The sequence below is a fragment of the Hyperoodon ampullatus genome, assembly GCF_949752795.1.
Source record: "Hyperoodon ampullatus genome assembly, chromosome: 16".
NCBI classification, from domain to species: Eukaryota; Metazoa; Chordata; class Mammalia; order Artiodactyla; family Ziphiidae; genus Hyperoodon; species Hyperoodon ampullatus.
The window spans coordinates 78050101-78070230 of NC_136929.1; the positions used below are offsets into that span (position 1 = coordinate 78050101).

The 20130-nt window shown below is 43.0% G+C and overlaps 1 protein-coding gene and 1 pseudogene across 5 annotated transcripts in view; both read right to left on the reverse strand.

Moving 5' to 3' along the window:
• Positions 1–20130, reverse strand: part of MPHOSPH8 (M-phase phosphoprotein 8) — a gene marked incomplete at its 3' end in the record, with an annotated part of 57532 nt that overhangs the window by 15665 nt on the left and 21737 nt on the right. For 3 of the 4 annotated variants that reach the window (XM_079721606.1, XM_079721604.1, XM_079721605.1), the window contains 3 exons: positions 9302–10156; positions 7172–7271; positions 4134–4391 (listed from right to left, as the gene is read on the reverse strand). In XM_079721606.1, the coding sequence (XP_079577732.1) occupies positions 4134–4391; positions 7172–7271; positions 9302–10156 (1213 nt within the window). The remainder of the gene's footprint in view (positions 1–4133; positions 4392–7171; positions 7272–9301; positions 10157–20130) is intronic. The other variant, XM_079721603.1, reaches the window with a different exon arrangement.
• On the reverse strand, positions 5790–6329 carry LOC307065215 (protein kish-A-like; annotated as a pseudogene). The gene is made up of 3 exons: positions 6315–6329; positions 6177–6186; positions 5790–6016 (listed from the first exon to the last, which is right to left on the reverse strand). The product of its transcript is annotated as a protein kish-A-like (transcript).

Below are 20130 nucleotides of genomic sequence, written 5' to 3' on the forward strand. Positions count from 1 at the left end.
GGGGACACGGGTTCGTGCCCCGGTCCGGGAAGATCCCACATGCTGCGGAGCGGCTGGGCCCGTGAACCATGGCCGCTGAGCCTGCACATCCGGAGCCTGTGCTCCGCAACGGGAGAGGCCACAGCAGTGAGAGGCCCGCGTACCGCAAAAAAAAAAAAAAAAAAAAAAGATACAAATGAACTTACTGACGAAAGAGAAACAGACTCACAGACACAGAAAACAAACTGATGGTTGTCAAAGGGGAAAGGAGGGGAGGGATAAACTAGGAGTTTGGGATTAAAAGATACAAACCACTACGTATAAAACAGATAAACAACAAGGACCTACTACTGTACAGCACAGGGAACCCTATTCAGTATCTTGTAACAACCTATAATGGATAAGAATCTGAAAAAGAATATATATATGTATAACTGAACCACTTTGCTGTACACCTGAAACTAACTCAACACTGTACATCAACTATACTTCAAAAAAAAAAAAAGTTAAAGGATTTAAAAGCGTCCCATCACAGAAACAGCACAGCCTTTGTTTCTTTGCTCCGCGTTACATGCATGGCTCTGAGTAAGTCACATATACGCTTGCTGTACCTCACTTCCTGAATAACAACCGTAGTGGACACAGTAAAAGCAGCTAACGTTCAGAAAGGAGTGTCAAACTCATGAATCAATACATTCAATCCATACCCAATAATCTGTGAGGGAGACGCGTCCTGGATAAGGAAAGCCGTGTCTGCACTGACATGTATCCGAGTCCTCAGCTGGGCCCCCCACTCCAGGGCAACGACACAGGGAGATGGGGAAGCAGCACAGACCAGGGCTCCCAGAACTGAGACAATACCTCCAGCTTACACAGCTACAGCAGCCGGAAGGGTTATGCGGCAGCTCAGCCAACCAGTTTAAATCCTATGTTCACTCTGTTTATTCCTACGAAGTACTGGACCTTGACTCAACATCTGGCAGTTTTAACTTTTCCTATATTTTAAATAAAAAATTAGACATATACTAAATAATGTATGTTACAAGGTGAGCGTCTGTGAACGCAGCACTTACCTGAACACAGAACCAGTGCAGGACATGGTCTGTTCCCGTCTGCCCCTCCCCACCCCAAACACAGCACTCAGTCTGTCATTCTTTCTTTTTAAAAAGTCTTGCCAAGGGCCTTCCCTGGTGACGCAGTAGTTGAGAATCCGCCTGCCAATGCAGGGGACACGGGTTCGAGCCCTGGTCCGGGAAGATCCCACATGCCGCGGAGCAGCTAAGCCCGTGCGCCACAACTACTGAGCATGCGCGCCACAACTACTGAAGCCTGTGCACCTAGAGCCCATGCTCCGCAACAAGAGAATCCACCTCAATGAGAAGCCCGTGCACCACAACGAAGAGTGACCCCCGCTCACTGCAACTAGAGAAAGCCCACACATAGCAACAAAGTCACAACGTAGCCAAAAAAAAAAAAAAAAAAAAAAAGCCTCGCGAAAATATGTGTATCATAAAAAAAAGTCCCGTTAGTTTTGCTTTTTCTCAGGTTTATAAAAACTGGTATCTGTGATAGCTAATTTTATGTGTCAACTTGACAGGGCTAAGGAATGCCCAGAGAGGTGGTAAAACATTATTTGTGGCTGTGTGGGTGTTTTTGGAAGAGATTAGCATTTGAATCAATAGACTAAGTTAAGGAAGAGCTGCCCTCATCGCATGGCGGATGGAGAGAGACGCCTCTCTTTTTTGAGCTGGGCCATCCGCCCACCTTCTCCTGCTCTGAGACCTCACCTCCCCACGATGTGTCACCACCAGTCAACCTGTCTGGTTCTTAGATCTGCAAGCGTCCGATTCTCAAGCTGCTGCTCTGGCGACTTGCTAATCTACCTTCCCTGTGCCAAGTCAGCGTGTACCTCCTACTACAGTTTTATAGAGTAAGTCTGATTTCTACATACATTATACCATCTGATAACAGCTTTTCTGTGGGGAGGGGGACACGGGGCTTCCTTTCCAATGCTCACGTTTTTCATTTTCATCGTCTTACTGTGCTGGGTGGACCTTAATATAATTTGAATGAAAGCTGGGATAGAAGGCACCCTTGTATTTTTTTTTTGGCTGCACCATGCAGCATGCAGGACGTTAGAACCCCGAGGAGGAATTGAACCCGTGCCCCTTGCAGTGGAGGCTTGGGAGACCAAACCACTGGACCACCAGGTAAGTCCCTTGTTCCTGATTTAAAAGAAATGTTCCCAATGTTCCATCATTACAAAAGATGTTTGCCAAAGGCTTTATGTTCTTTACTGATTGACAAAGCTCCCTTGCTAGGCTTTATTTTCTAAAAATCAAGAAGATTATTAAATCAATTTCCCTGTACCAACTGAATTCCTAGGGAACACCCACCTTGATCGTAAGAGGTTATGTGTTTACAAGTGGCTGGATTCAGTATGCTCCTGTTTCACTTGAGTTTCTACATCTGAGCTCGTGAGTAAGTGGAGCCTGCCCTGTCCTTTCCCCTCCTTGAACAGGTCTGTCTGGTTTGGGGGCTGAAGTGACGATGGGCTCCCAGAACCACCTGCTTCCGGGAAGATTTCTTTGTAAGTGTGATGAACTCTTGCATATGAAACCATCTGTGCCTGGTGTTAAATTTGTAAGACTATTTTAAATTACTATTTCACATTCTTTAATAGTAATAAGACTATCCAATTTTTGTATTTCTTTTTGGGTCAGTTTTGTTAAACTGTATCTTTCCAGGAATTTCCCATTTCAATCAGTTTTCAAATCTATGGTAAGAAAGTGCTCACAGAATTTTTATCTTTTTAATCTGGACGCCATCTATAATCACGTCTCTTTTTTCCCTGGAAATACTGTTTAAGTCTTCATTCTTTTTTCCCTTAAACTAACAGTGCCCCGGGCTGCTCTATTCTATTAGTCTTTCAATGAACCAGCTTCTAGGCTTTACCAACGCTCCACTGTGGGAGAAGGTCCGAGGTGCTCACCGCCCACACCCCGGCCAGGAGGGGGCCCCTCACATCCTCCCCGGTCCTTGGGCTGTATGTTGTGCCCACTGTTCCCACAGTGGAAACAGTGTCAAGGACACAGCCTGGAGAGCGTAAAAGCTGCTAAGACCACCTGGGCTGAACTAAGGCCTCTTGGTAAACTGTTAAGATTCTGCTGGGCGGGCGTGAGGTCTACTCATCCTGCGGCCCCCAAGACGGGCCTCCCAGAAGTCCCCTGCCAGTGCAGCCTGCCACCTCGCCATCTAGGGTGGCTGCCTCTTTCCTGGGTCTCTCCCTGCCCTCTGTGAACGGGGCTAGTTTCAGGTTTCACCCAGGAGCTCCCCAGGTGGCTGGACCAACACCTACAGGACCTAGTCTTTATTGCTTGGTATCTCAACAGCTGTGCTGCTATTTGGCATTTGCCCTCTGGGCAACCCACTGCCCCCACCCCCACCCCGGCGCCCCAAGGCACTGTCCCGGTGTCCTGCAAGCTCGGCAACGGCAACGTGCCAGAGGCCTGTCTTGTCTTGTCTCTGTCTTGTCCCAGAGCCTAGTTGCTCTGTAGTAATAGGGCCCCCAAGCTACCTGCTTTGCCATATACCCCAAATATTTCAGAACTTCTCTTCACCTGTTTCACGAGTTATACAAACATTTATCAGATTAACCTCTTGTGTTTATTCCGTGCTAACCCTTTATTACTCTTCTCCACGGCTACTGTCCTGTGTACTCCGTACACGGCCTCCCCTCCTCAGCTGCGTCCGGCATCCTCAGGACAGCACTTACAATCTAACCTCATTTAGTAAGTGTTAGTTACTGCAAAGTTAGAAGGGAAGAATACAAATAAGTTTGTATTTGATAGTTTTCTGAAAGAAATCTAGTAAGATATACCCTCAGACTGCTTGGCAAGAGTAGGTAAGGCAGCAAACCAGAAATCTGCATCATTTCTAAATGTGCTGAGCATACTAGATCAATTTTTGATCAATTCAGAAATCACAGAATAATCTAAGTCTTCAATATAAAATGTTATTTACTCAGGAGACTCAAATGGTTTTCTGCTGCATCCTGAGATCAGAATGACCGTGGGAAAGGAGAGGAAGGTGAGGGAGACAGCTCAGTGCACAGAACAGAGGACGCTCCGCAGAACGACTACGGACACACCTACCAGAATTCTCGTCCGCTTGGGACGTACTGTCCACAACCTCTTGACCACCATCTGCAGCTATATACGCCCACGTATCGGTCTCATCTCTCGTGTTTCTCCTTTCTGTAAGTAACGGCTTGTGTTCCTTGGTCTTGTGCTCTTCTGTGACTTTACAGTCTGGTGGTACCTCTTCTCTCTTCCGATTACTCTCAGGAAAATCATTTTTTTCTTCTGGAGTTAACTTAAATAAATCAAATGCACTTCTGATTTCCTTAAATGCTAGTGGAAAAAATAAATTGATAATAAATGAGTCACAAATTTCTGTTGTAATCAAAAGAAAATCTGGGTTAGTGTTAAAAAAAAAACAGATATTTTCCTAATTCTTACTAATATCTGCCTTGGTTAGAAAGTCTGGTCAGGTTGACTATCGCAGCCATGAAGTTCTTTCCCTTCATCTTTCTACTGGCTGCTCCATATTCAGAAAGGACGTCCGAAGTGAATGGTTATTCTTCTGGGGCTCTGAACCACTCCTAGTTCTGACAAAGGCCACTGCAGACAGCGAGCCTCAGAATAATCCTAGTCACACCACCAACTGTCCTTCTGCTGAGACAACTGCCTCCAGTTGTATCCCGAAGGTAACCTTGGATAAAAAGGACTTCTGGTGGAGAGTGGGAGGGGTGGAGGGGTGTCAGCACGCTGACTGTGGCCTGGCAACACTGCACCTGACGCCCGTGGAAATCCACTCGCTTTTAACTAAAGATATGAGAAAAACTCTATTATAAACTCTGGGTACATAGTGGATAGGTTTTTTTACTCAATTCTTTCATGTTAAATAGGGACATCTTCTCAGTAGCACTCTTAAGTCACTTCTCATTTATTTTCCTCAAGAACTGCACAGGCTTGTTTCCAATAGTTTAAACACCTGTGATAAACTACAGTTTGCTAAGAGTACAGGTTCTCTGGTTAATGACCAAAATGCTGTGGCCAGCGGAAAAGCATTATTAAATATGAGTGCAGTCCTTACCAACACAAATTGAACCTTTTTTTTTTTTCAATAAAAAAGCTAGTCCAAAAAAGGCTCTCTCTCGATAAAGATTTACTGTTTCCAAATCACAGTGAAAGGAACTTAAGTAATTTACCAATTTTGTTTTCTACTATGTGCCTTAAAGATACCTCACTAAAAACTAGTACCTGGGAACTTCCCTGGTGGTCCAGCGGTTAAGATTTCACGCTACCAACGCAAGGGGCCCGGGTCCGATCCCTGGTCAGCGAACTAGATCTCGCATGCTGCAACTAAGAGCCTGCATGCCACAACTAAAGATCCTGCGTGCTGCAACTAAGACCCAGTGCAGCCAAAAAAAAAAAAAAAGACATACTTAAAAAAAAAAAAGGTATCTGACACCAGAGAATGACATATGCAGAAGGTAATACTGTATAGTGACAGTACTGAGGTTGATTGCTAGACATATTTAAACTCGCAGTATTAACTGGTGACATCCTAATTATTTATATAGAACATTGGTCCAGTAACAAAAATACAGAACAGCCGCTAGAAATTTATCTCATTCAATGTTCAGAGATAAAAGGGTTAACCATTCTTTCCATTATTTTCTGCAGATAAGTCCTTTTTTCTCATATTTAAATCTGATGGCAACTGAATTCTGGCACTTTTCCAAGCTACTGTATGAAGAGGATGCTGAAGGCCATCACACCACAGCATACTGCAGCGTAAGGACTCTCACGTTCACCAATTCTGGCACACTTCCAGAGTATACCCAACAACCCAGCTTTATTTCTGTCCAGGAGGCTGGGTGCCAAGCATCAGATATAAGCACAGGTACACATAAGCAGCAAGATTACGGTCAACAGACTCTGAAACTTGAAAATGGAAGACACAGTGAGGCCTGTGAGGCCACATCACCCTACCAGGCCTGGATCGGAAGCAGATAGGTTTCAGTTTCAGGGATACTGAAAATCAGACTCCCTGGAGTGCCCTCATGAACTTGACGAATGAATAATCATTTAAGACTGAACATTCACAGTAAAAATGTACCTGAAACTGACAGATAAGATACTGGACGAAGAAAGTTATTAACCAGTTCTAATCTTACAATATTTTGAATCTCCAATCACTCTCTGAAGACTAGATGCTTAAAGCTGTTACATCGCTGTGAACAGGTACAGTCTTTACACTACACTTACCTGCACACGACCCATCAAAGCCCCACTGCTCCTTCCCAGAGTCCCTCAGCTGGAGGCTTACTGCCAAGTCTAAACTGAGGCCTAGAACCCAAACCTACTTTTAAGATTACCTCAGTTACACACAGCTTTTGGGAGAAAACCCACAGGAAATCATCTGTCTCTTAGAAATCACTGCCTCCACGAGAACACGTGTTCCAAGTACTTTCTGGTGTGTGAACTAAAATATCCAGTTTTATTCAAACACTGTAATGGTGAATGTCTTATAAAGTACTTGTTCCAGTACTAATATGCACTATGGATCCTTTTTTTAAAAATATTTATTTATTTATTCACTATGGATTCTTAATTGAGCTATATGTTGATGTGATCAAATGTACATTCATTATATTTATACTAATGACACAGAGCTAAATATATAAATAAATATATTAAACAGCAGTTTACCTCAGCATCTACTATAAAAGAGATACTTATTTACTTTTCTGTCATAACGAATCTCATATCTCTCTAAAGATAATGTATTCCCAACCTGAAACTAAAACAACATTGTAAATTGACTATACTTCAATTAAAAAAATAAATAAATAAAACTAAAGATAATATATTCTATCTCATACCCAAAAGGAAAAAGAACAAGGTGAACAGAAGGGGGGAGCTAATTATATTAATAATATAAATTATTATGCAATTAAGATAACTGGTAAACAAAAAGTAGCATAAGGTTCTAAATTCCCCAGTGAACGTATTTTCTAGCTCTATGACCTTGCAGCTTAGAAAGGAGAGTCTGTCTTCACAATGAACTAGACTCCTTGTCTGAAAGACCCATGTAAATGACAAATGTCAGTATTCACACTCACTCTTTAATGCCTTGGGCTCTTTTCGGCCTTTTTCTTCCTTGTCCAAATCATGCTTTTTCGGGTATTTTTCTTTGGTTTCATTTTTTTTGGTCTCTTTCTCCTGAAAAAGACACATGTAAGACCCAAAACAAGATCAGACAGAGCTGACACCGATTCTGAAAACTGGAAAACAGGTTCCTGGTATCAGGTCCCCCTTTTGTGCACTGTGCACATGACCCCTGATGACTACATCTGCGCTCACATCAAATGCTTCCTCAGTCAAGTTTACCCCTCAACCTTGACAATTTACAAAATATCATATTCAAAACCCAACACCAAGTTTCCTCACTCTCTTTCAAGAATTTTTTATTATTAAAACTAAAACGTAAAATTATTTTTATAATAGTGAGATAAGCTCTATTAAATATATCTTTGCAAGAATTTAAAGACTCAGAAGGTTAGCGCACTCTGTGCTATTATTTAAGGAAAAAGTGGTATATTCTTCTTTTTTTTGGCCGCGCCGCGTGGCATGTGGGATCTTAGTTCTTCAACCAGGAATCGAACCCACGCCCCCTGCACTGGAAGAGCGGAGTCTTAATCACTGGACCGCCAGGGAAGTCCCACAAGTAGTATAGTCTTGAGAGAACAGGGGGAACATAAAAGTAGGATGTGAAAAGCTAATAAAATAAGCTGAGGAAGCTACAAGCTTTACTTCACAATGCTACATAGTAGCTGAGTACCTCTAAAAACCCCTGACTTTTGTTCACAAATTAGACCCCAGTTTTCTAGTTGCGGTCAGTCCAAAAGAAAGCCAGTCTGGAGACTGCTGAGGCGGTTCAAAAGCTGGACGATCAGCATTTATAAGTGTCTCTCACTAGTCAGGCTTGCAGGGGCGCAGGATTTCCCTCCCCAGATCTGTATCTCGGGCGGATTACTTCTTTTAAGCTGGTTATTTTCGAAGAAACAGCAGGCATGGGGAAAACTCTGAAAACCAAGCAGGAGCTGCCCTCTGGTGAGAAGCATTTGCATCTGTAAGGGAAATCTCCATTTGTAAGGGTGTCTCCCAAACCTCCAGAGACATCAGTGGAGCAGCACGGACTTCCATCTGTGTGACGGCCCCGCCCTTGTCCACTGTGCTTTGCCTGGTCGCTGCCCCTAACTGCTTCCCCATCCTCAACATCCTCTTTGGTCTTTGGCTGAGGACGGTACATGAGGTGAGGGCTTCGTCCGTTTTGGCGAGTTACTCCGTTTTCCTGGGTCTCTTCCATGTGTACGCGTTATTAAACTTCTGTTTGATCTTCCCCCTGTTCATCTGTCTCATGTCTATTCAATTCTAGACCAGCCAGACGAACCTAAGAAGGGAGAGGAGAATTTCCTCCTCCTGATACATTATTACCTCCCTAATGGTAGAAAAGCTTCGTACACAGACACTCCTCAGAGATACTGCGGGTTCGATTCCAGACCCCTGCAAACAAGGCGAATATTGCACTAAAGTGAGTCACAATTTTTTTTGCCTTCCAGGGCATATAAAAGTTATGTTTTTACTATAGTATTAAGTGTGCAACAGCATTATGTCTAAAAAACTGTACATACCTTAATTTAAAAAAAATACTTTACTGCTAAAAAACGCTAGCCATCATCTGAGCTTTCAGCCTTTTTTGCGATAGCAACATCAAAGATCACCGATCACAAACACCGTAACACCTACAGTAATAACCTCCCCAGTGGTCCAGTGGTCAAGACTCCGCACTTCCACTGCAGGGGACCCGGGTTCGATCGCTAGTTGGGGAAGTTCCCCGTATGCCGCGCGGGGTGGCCAAAAAACAAAACAAAAGTTTAAAACACTGCAAAAATGACCAAAATGTGGCACAGAGACACGAGGTGAGCAGATGTTGGGAAAACGGCGCCGATAAACTTGCTCGACGCAGGGTCCCCGCAGACCTCCAACCTGTAAAAAAGGCGCTATCTGTTAAGTGCAAGACAACGAGGTTGGTCTGCTGAGGCTCTACCGTCTCCTCTTCGTTATTCATGAAGCTTCTCGACCACTCAAGAGTGCTAGCTTGATCTGAACATCCGTGTGTGGTGTGAGATGCAAGCTACAGCCCTTCAATCAGATCGAGCCATCCCCCTCCACCCTGCCCCAGCACTCACCTCCGCACTCACCTCCCCGGGGGAGTCTACGGGCCTGGAGCCTCTCTCCTCCACACTCGGTCTGGAGCTCTTCTGTACTGGGGCGGAGGCAGCCATTGGCTTATCTAACTCAGCGCTACTTCGGCCTTTGTCTGGATTCCTCTGCTTTTTCTGTGTATTTTTCTTCTCTAAGAGGCTCTTGTTTTCCAGCTTTTTGCTCTCTTTAAGTTCCTCTGTCCTTCTCAGTTTCTTTTTTTTCCTCTTTGCTCTGACATCATCCTCATCAGCGCTTATAGTGCCATCCTGCTGTTTATCTGAAACAGTATCTTGAACTGCCTCCGGCTCTGCTTTATCTTTTGCACCTTTAATTGGCTGCTTCTCGTTTCTGTTGTCAGAATGTAAATCTTCACTGTCTTCTTCCTGAAAAGGGGAATCACTAAGGACACTCAATTCGGACTCCACCTGAGATTCAACACATTTCTCTTTTTTTGTTTTTCTGTTTTCTTTGGAATCTTCTCTTTTTTTACTCTTTAAATCTCTTACTTCACCCTTTTTAACTTTCTTTAACTCCTTTGTTTCTTTTATATCATCTTTTTTGGGCTTTTTGGATTCCTTTAATTCTTCTTTGGCTTCCAAAATTCTTTTCTTTGTCCTTAAATCAAAAACCAAACTTTCAGAGGAGCTCTCCAGGTCAGGTTTGGGTTTATCTTTTAGTTTCCCAGTCTTTGCTTTTTTCTTTTTCAGATCATCTGGGCTTTTCTCTTCTTTTGGCCTGGGTTTTTTCTTTTTCTTCTTTGAAGAAGTGTCTTCTTTGGTCTCACTTTGTTGATCACTATCAGAGTTTGCCTCAAATATGTCATTATTTAAGGGCAGTCTCTATAAAGTATAAAAAAGATTTAAATACTCATTAACATAGTAATTTAAAAGGTTTTGAACAGTAGTACTAATGAAATCTGGTAGGAATTTTTTTCTCCAAGCAGTTTCTCAACTCCTTAAAATTACTTACGTGAATTAACGTTGTACAATATTACTTATATTCTTGGTGGTGACGAAAAGGGTCGGTTTAAGGAAACAGATAAACACAGAGGGACAGAAAATGTCAACGCTGCTGTAGGTCTCAACAGTCATATGTATGGTGGGTTGCACATGATTCCAACTTCAGAATTTCCAGAAACACCAAGGAAGTAATTTGTACAGACTTTCCTGGATGCCGAAATAGTGTTACAAACCCAAACGCAAAGATTTTTTTAAGACTTTGGATCCCAGAATATCTTTAAACTTGCTGTTACATTTCACAGTTTACATAAGAAATGAGCAAGACTGCAAAGAAATCTGACTTCCCCACTCGACTTGGTTGGTGTAATACAGTAATCTGAAATATCTCCTCTGGAAAATATCTTTTCCTATTCTAAACAAACGAACAAAACCCCTTAAGGATAAAGTCTCTGTATAGATACAAAAACACTATGCAAAGCATTTTCAGTTCCCATTTCCCCAAATTCTCTTCTAAATGACTTGGGGAAGGAAAGGGAGAGAAAAGATAGGCGTATTTTTAGAAGTTAAAAGACCACCACCAAGGTTACTAAGGTAGCAGAATGTGGCATCGGCAAAGCTTTCTGACTCCTCCTACAGCACTTCATAAAGACAGAGCAACTGGAGAGCAAAACAACCCCCCCCCCCAGACGACATCCATAACCCAATTAGGTGGCCAAGTATCCCAAGGAACCCCAAAATATAAGCTGGTAGGGACAAACTACTACCAGCCGTAAGACCTCCGCAGCATGAATATCTCCACAAGAGCGAGCAAAGGCAGCAATGAAAATGGGAGAAACCACTGAGAAGTCTGGCAGGTGACCATGGGGGGAGCAGCTGAAAGGGGAGGAGCCCCTGCCGGTGCAGGGCTGGTCCAGGCCCTGGGGATGCTCCCTGCCAGGATGGCCGGGACAAGGCCCACAGTGAGAAGCTGCAGAGACCAGATTCCAAATAAAGCGGGACAGAGAAATAGAAAGAAAGAAAACAGAAGATTCAGACGTAAGTGGTGGTGGCGGCGGCACAGTGAAACCAGAGCCGGAAAAGCCCTCACAGAGTCTAAGGCTAGACTCTCCAACCCTCCGAAAAACAGTAAAGAAGGTTGCCCAGCAGCCATGAAGCTAAACAGATCATCTTGTTCTCCTCCTCTGCCTTCTAAAATTTCAGAAAAAGAAGTTTCACATAAATATAAGCAACAGAAGTTGATTAGGATAGAATATTTTACTAAACTGTTATAAGAAAAAACAGACTAAGGAAAAAAAAAAAAAAACAGACTAAGGAATAGAGTAACTAACCTAAAAAGGACAACAGCGTGTCCAAAAGACACGCCCACTTTACAAAGAACCAAGAGGCCCCAGACATAGTCGCTCACTGTAAGCCCACCAAGACCTAATGCCTAACCTCTCCCGTGACTGGAATTTTCAACGCTTCAGTCTGGAATTTCCTGGTCAGGACTAGTGAGGTAACTTCCCTAGTAAGACCCCCAGTCTCCCCCTAAGGGAAGGTGACCCGGCCTGAAATCATCCACTCTTTTAACCTCCTTATCCCACCTCCTCTGCCAAAAACAACCTTTCCTTTTATACAGCTCCTGGGAGCAACCTTCTCTTTGTTAGACAGGATGCTGCCATGAATTGGCATGAATTTATCCATGAATTGGATAAAGCCAATTAGATCTTCAAATTGCCTCAGCTGAATTTTGGTTTCTACAAAACAGTGAAAATAAAAACTTTGAGGCATCAGGTAAAAAGACTAAGTCATTTATAAGAGAAAGAAACTCAGATTTGTCATTAGAGGACAGTACTTCAAAGTGGGTATGGAGGGCAGGGAGGGCAGGGAGAACAGGTCCTGATTAACAACAAACAAATAAACCTCCTTATCAAACTGATAACCACACAGAAGAAAAAAAGAATTAATCCAAGTAACTTCTGAACAATCAACACCCGAAGTGAATATACTGTAAGGACAAAAAGAACTGCTAACAAATTTGGAATTTTACAGTAGAATGGGCCGAGCAAATCTGATTTCTAATTAGTGTAGGACTCAGTAAATGAGCGCATATAAGTTGATGAGAACCAGAGTTCTCATGGAAGAAAGGGAGACAGGACCGCAGATGGTGAGAACGACAGGAGAATGAGGTGATGGACCGGAATTACTGTCGCTGTGACCTTGACTTAGAACAAGTACACATGCATTTTTTCCCTTTATCTCGTCTAAGGGGCCTGGAAATAATGATGTCCCAGTAGCAATAAGTACATCTTGGTTTCTAAATTCTATTCTCCTCTAAAAAGAATCAGGATTCCCTGAAAATAGGTGATATCAGGGCCAGAGCAGGAAAGTACATGCTACTGGGACACCTTGTGCCAGAGCAAAGACGTGCCCAAAACAGACAGGGACACAGCAAGAGGACACACGAGCTGGCCTAAAGGGCTCTCACAAGCCAATGTGGGACCGTTTTAGCATTAATGTAAACAACAACAGTAATTAAATAAAAAGATTCCATGAGTGTGTACCGGTATTTAAAAAATTTAAGGGGGTGGGAGGAGCTGCTCTTTATAGGCTACAAAATGAAAAATATGGAATAACAGGATTAGAAAAGTCATTCTTTGAGGCCACCACAGTAATAACTAATTAAGGCAAGATTCTTCAAACTATTTTATGGAACAGATGAACTTATTTGCAAAGCAGAAATAGAGTTACAGATGTAGAGAACAAACTTATGGTTACCAAGGGGGGAGGTGGGGGGGTGGGATGAATTGGGAGATTGGGGTTGACACTATACACACTGTTGATACTATGTACAAAATAAATAACTGAAGAGAACCTACTGTAGAGCAGAGGGAACTCTACTCAGTGCTCTGTGGTGACCTAAATGGGAAGGAAATCTAAAAAAGAGGGGATATATGTATACGTACAGCTGATTCACTTTGCTGCACAGCAGAAACTAACACAACATTGTAAAGCAGCTATACTCCAATACAAATTTTAAAAAAAAGAAAAAAAGATTCTTCAAAGTATTTTAAAATCATGGATGAGAGGTTGTTGGGGGACAAGTGATTCTCACCATCTCAAAGATTACTTATAATCAGGTTGCTTACTATCAGGTTACCTATTATCAGATTACTTACTATTTTACAAGGGAAAAAGGTACCTTTAAAAGGGGAGAAAAATGATGCACCTCACTTTATCACATAATTATAATTTAACATCAGCAATGAGATAACTGACACACGGCTCATCTCTCGATGTCACGTACCTTACCTACAGAATCCACCGGCCAGAATATTTACACTAAATCTACAAATCATCTAATTCCAATTTTAAAAATACTACTTGTGATTTAACATTAATTAGCATTCATCTAATTCCAATGTGAAGAAGAACCTTCTATAAAACAACTGGCCTGGAGTCTTAAAAGGGGGGCAAAGGGCTCTGGAGCGCTCTAGATGAGAGGAAACCGAAGACGGGAGACTAAACGCATGCAGGACAGAGAGCAGTGAAGGACACCCCAGGACCTCCAGGAAACCCACACGGTGTCACCAGGCACCAGCTGTGTATGGGACAACAGCACTACTGCTGTCATGCTGCTGAGGTATCACCAGTCCTGATGCAGCAGAGGGTCTGTGTTGCTATGATACACATGGTCAGGAAGGAACACAAAGGCAAAGTCTGCAACTCGCTCAAGGCTCACCTGAAAGCTACCCCTTTGGTTTAAGCAAGTTCTGTAAGAGAGACTTCTCTACCTTCTCAAATTTCCCTCAACCCTGAAGAGTCTACAACTGACTTCCACCTTCTTGAAAACCATTTTCCTAAAGACTAGTGTTGACCTCCTTGTTTCCAAGCAGAATAGCCTGATTTTACTTAAATTTTCTGCATTGGTAAAAGGGAACAGGGGGCGAAAAGAGGAAGAATAAACGAAGCTTGCTAGGTGCACGACTAATATTACTTCAAACAATTGTAAACAAGAATTCTAAAACTGAATTATGTTTTCAAAATACTTACAATCAATCAGATTCTTGGTTGGAACACAGTAATAAGAAACACTATCCTGCACACTACACGAACTCCCCACTCTACATTTTCAGCCCTGATCTCCCTCCTTCAACTCAGACCCACGTTGCCAATGCGAGACTGGCCATCTTCACTTGGATGACAAGTAACTAACTAAAATCTCATGTGTTCAAAACTGGAACTGTTGCCTGAATAACACCATCACTTACCTAGGTTCCCAAGCCAGTAACCTGAGATGTCTCTGACACCGCTTCTTCCTTCATCAGCTCAGTCACCGATCCTATGTGCATCAATTCTCCAACCTCCCCACCTCAATTCAGCCCCTCACCTCTCCCCGCCAGCAGTCTCTCCCCACTCCAGAGTCAGGTCAGGACCACAGGGTCTCAGAATCACCTTCTCAGTGATGTTAGTAATAAAGGCAGAAGGAATGTCAGAATGAGAAAATCACTATTTTCCAACCTGCAATGAAATAATAGTTCTATGCAACAATCATCCATGGCTCCTAAAACCTACATATGAAATGTGAGTTTTCTAATGGTGGATCAGACTGAAAACACCTAATCTCAACGGTCCTGTTAACGTCACTGGAAAGGAGTCAGCTAGACAAGACGGGCCTTCTGATGTGTTATAGCACCACTCATGACCATCCCTGCAAAATAAATAAATAAACCAATAAACTTGAGAGCAATCCTGCTTCTATATCCAGCTACCAGTTCACAAGCACACGGGACAGAACAACATGTTATAAGCTATCATGTGCTCATCCAAACCCAGAATATGGGAAGTTCTACAGAAAAACAATGTGGTCTCTTCATCAAATAAACATGATGGGGAAAAATGGGGGAAGGTTAGAGGAAGAAGCTGTTATAGATTAGAAGAGATTTAGAGATTATCGATGATATACAATATGCAGACCTTTTTCAAATCCCAATTCAATCAAATCAACAAAGACATGTTTTGTTTTGTTTCTTTGAGACAGCTGGGGGAAACACGTTATTAGATAATAGAAGATGTTAAGAAACAAGTGTAAACTTTTTTGGTACGATAATGGTATAGTGGTTATGTTTTCACAATGTCTGTAATTTAATAAAGTTTTGCAGGGTAGAGTGATATGACATCTGGAGTACTAAAGTATCTGCCTTAAAATACTCCAGCAAGTAAAAGGGGAGAGTGGGAGCTGCAGACAGGAAGAATGGCGAAGTCCTGATAGTGACTGGAACTGGGTGATGAATTCTCAAGTCTCACTGTTGTGGCCTCTCCCGTTGCGGGGCACAGGCTCCGGACGCGCAGGCTCAGCAGCCATGGCTCACGGGCCCAGCCGCTCCACGGCATGTGGGATCTTCCCGGACCGGGGCACGAACCCGCGTCCCCTGCATCGGCAGGTGGACTCTCAACCACTGTGCCACCAGGGAAGCCCGCCTTCTGCATTTTTATATGTCCAAATTTTCCTAATAAAATTTTTCAAAAAAGTAAGTTCCTAAAACATAAATCTCATCACACGACTTCCCTCGAAACTTCTGCAGGCCCTTCTACTGCCCAAATGGTTGAGTTTAAATCCAGGTGCACATAAATTTCTTCCCAATTTCTGCCCCAGTGTCACTCCTGCTCCTTTCCAAGTGAAAGCTCTGGCACTTCTCACCATTACCCCAAAATCTGTGCTTTTGCAAAACTCTGCATCTTTGTACCTGCCTCCCCTCCTAGGACCCTTGAATTTCTCATCTCTTAGGGCTTCGGCCAAATGACGAATCTTCTGTAATGCACCTTGGATGCTTATCCTCTGACTTTCCACAGCGGCCTCACAGCTGCCCGAGATCATGTCTCACTCCGTGTTTCAGGTTCCGTCCACCTGGCCCTCCCCTTCACGTACTGTGAGCGCCTTGAAGGCAGAGGCGCATCTTATTCTTCTTCCTCCTAATGACTGATATATGAGAACTGGATTTTTGGAATGGATGAACATGAAATAATTAGCAAACAAGAGGCTGGAGTTATCCCTTTCATCAGGTAAAACAACTTAAAAAAGTCTACAATTCCAAAGACTCTCGCCTGTACAAACAGAAAGACCCCCGGGGTCCCCCCACCCCCGAACTCCACAGCTGGGACCCCACAGCGCGAGGGTAGCCTCATCTCGGCGCAGCTACTCGGTGCCTCCCTGTCGTCTCACCTGGTCCCGGCCACCAGCCAGGCTGCTGGCCCCATGTGGTGGCTGCTGGGTCACCTGTCGGCTGCTGCCCAGCACAGCTGATCTACAAGGCCACATCAGCTTCTGGTGCACAGCGAAGCGACTCAGTTACACCTCCACACTTATGTCCTTTTCCATGATGGTTTATTACGGGTATGCAGACAGTTTCCTGGGCTCTACAGTAGGACCTTGTTGTTTATCCACTCTATAGATAATAGTTTGTATCTGCTAACCCCAAACTCCTAATTTATCCCTCCCCCACCCCCCTTCCCCTTTGGTAACCATCAGTTTGTTTTCTATGTCTGTGAGTCTGTTTCTGTTTCGCAAATAAGTTCATTTGTGTCATATTTTAGGTTCCACATATAAGTGATGTCTTATGGTATTTGTCTGTCTGACTTACTTTGCTTAGTATGATAATCTCTAGGTCCATCCATGCTGCTGCAAACGGCATTATTTCATTCTTTTTTGATGACTAAGTAATATTCCACGGTATATGGGTACCACATCTTCTGTGTCCATTCACCTGTCCATGGACACTTAGGTTGCTTCATGTCTTGGCTATTGTGAATAGAGCTGCTACCTACCCTAATTCCTCAGTTAGCTGGTAAGAGCTCCAACGCTGGCTCCTTAGCACATAACTTTGAAACAAGACTTTTCCTCTGGTCATTAGACTACTCCCAAGATAGTTACAACCTGTATGTTTTAAATAAATGGGTTGATGCAAATAAATAATATAGCACTTTGGCTTTAGGCTTCAAAATACTCTGTGTGAAATTATTATTTAGCATGTATCAAATGAATCAGTAGGTTAGTTGCACCAGGGTAATCCAGCCCTGGAGTAACTGGCCAGATTCAGTGAAGTCAGGACATAAAAAATAGCTACCATGTGATGAACAGTTGTTTTCCATCAAACAACAGGTATTAGATGATACAAAGGAATTAGTGTTAACTTTTTTTTTTTTTTTTTTTTTGTGGTATGCGGGCCTCTCACTGTTGTGGCCTCTCCCGTTGCGGAGCACAGGCTCCGGATGCGCAGGCTCAGCAGCCATGGCTCACGGGCCCAGCCGCTCCGCGGCATATGGGATCCTCCCAGACCGGGGCACGAACCCGTATCCCCTGCATCGGCAGGCGGACTCTCAACCACTGCGCCACCAGGGAGGCCCAAGAATTAGTGTTAACTTTTAAAGTAACTAAAAAATAGTCAAACAAAATTAAAACCACACATATCACAAGTCAGAGCACTTTCAGTATACTAGTAATCTGTCTTCTTACTCATTTTAATAGTTTCACACATAGAATAAACATATTATTTATTATCCAAATTAGGACAACTCTGAAAATGAACAGGACTCTGATCACAACCACACCAAGTCAACAGGCTTCTCAGCTGGGCTGACCCGAGCAGGTCAGGGCAGTCACCCTACTTCCCCTGGTCAACGCCCAGTCTACAGGAATGGCAATCAATGCTGCACATGAGGTGTGATGACAAAACAACTGAACAAGGCACACACACCCCAGCATCACCCCCTCTACCCAACCACCTCTGGAAACCATGAGCTTTTCAATAGTGCAACCACTGCTCAAATAACTTGTGGAAGTTCACCCCTGCACTTTTAGAACCATCACCACACTTTTCTTGGGTACGAAGAGGAGGCATTACTAGAAATTTTCCTGCGTGACATATAGGTTCTTATGAGGACAATTCCAAAATAAATAATTTAAAACCATTTTGGGCCATGGAACTATTGGAATAAATGTTTACTTCATAAAACGTACACTCAAAAATAAAGCTTATTTGGGTGCACAAATTCTAATTCATTTTACATTAAAAGAGTACATATATTTATTATTTTATAGGCAGTATTTCAAAAAGCAAAAAAAAGCTATCCTCAAATTTTAAAATAAAGGCAAAACTATCTCCTAGCTGAGTAGCAGGGACACAAATGATTATTAAAAAACACAGTTGTGGGCTTCCCTGGTGGCGCAGTGGTTGAGAGTCCGCCTGCCGATGCAGGGGACACGGGTTCATGCCCCGGTCCGGGAAGATCCCACATGCTGTGGAGCGGCTAGGCCCGTGAGCCATGCTGCTGAGCCTGCGCGTCCGGAGCCTGTGCTCCGCAACGGGAGAGGCCACAGCAGTGAGAGGCCCGCGTACCGCAAAACAAAAAACAAAAAAAACCACAGTTGTTTGCTGGTTAGAATATGTATTGATAAAAGATTATTTTAAAAGAAAGGCAGGGGCTTCCCTGGTGGCGCAGTGGTTAAGAATCCACCTTCCAGTGCAGGGGACACGGGTTTGAGCCCCGGTCCGGGAAGAACCCATATGCCACAGAGCAACTAAGCCCGTGCACCACAACTACTGAGCCTGCACTCTAGAGCCCGCGTGCCACAACTACTGAAGCCTGCACGTCTAGAGCCCATGTTCTGCAATAAGAGAAGACACCACAATGAGAAGCCCATGCACCACAACGAAGAGTAGCCTCTGCTCACCACAACTACAGAAAGTCTGCAAGCAGCAACAAAGACCCAACACAGCCAAAAACAAAGTAAGATAAATAAATTTAAAAAAAAAAGAAAGGCAGAAGGCAAAATCCTTTTATATGGTACTACTCTTAAAAGTAAGATCATACGTGGACAACTTGTAAGGCCCCTCGAGAGCAAAAGATAGATATGATCTATCTTCATAAAACTGTGACCATTTAAGGGTCTGGCCCATTTAAGACGCTCTGTATTTACTTGGGGAAGAAAAAAAAAGAGCTATCCCTAATAAAAGAACCAAAAATGTAAAAACAATAAAATGTTGCCATGACAGGCCAGTAGAGGTTCTTCTGGGTCATGTAACATCAATCATCAAAGCTCAAGCAGACCAGCAGCTGCCTTGTCTGTAGATTTTCAGTCCACTAAAAATGAAGGTCTGGAGTGTCTCACACAAATGAATGTTAAACAGCACCTCATTTTTTCTTTTTAGCTTCAAATACCGGATGGTCAGCAAAAAGGTAAAAAGGTATCCGAATGCTAAATGACAAAAAGTATTTTAATGAACAAATACCATTTCTGCATCACGTATATTTTCTGGTGAAGAGTATCAACAATCACTTTTTGGGGTATTTTAGAAACCATTTCTAACTTCTGTGATGCTTACTAAGTCCTAAGGAAGCAGTGCTCCCAGATTTAAGTAGATAAACTGATGAATCAAATAGTCTTAAATACTGCTGTAGTAAAACCTCTCCACAAGACAAAGACTTTGGTGACTGGGAAATATCACAGTTTTCATAGGTAGCAAGTGTTTGTTTCTTGCATGAACAGAATGATGACGAGATGAACGAAGCATTTTCTCCTACTGGCTCTCTACTTCTATACCTACAGTGAAAGAATCGCAAGAACTTATGAACAGCAAAACTATTCTGCTAAAGTGGGAAAAGGTCAGCGACCAGTGCATTTTTGCCATATGCCTGTCCACTGACACTACTCAATGATTAGGTCAAAAAGTCATAGCAATATAAATACTGGAATACTTTATAAAAGACAGAATTCAGGAGAAAGTTCACCTGACGTAAGACATAGAGGTTTCAGTCTTATAAAAAAGTCAAAATGTTATTAGTGCCTAGAATTTTAAGTTACTTACAAAATAGTA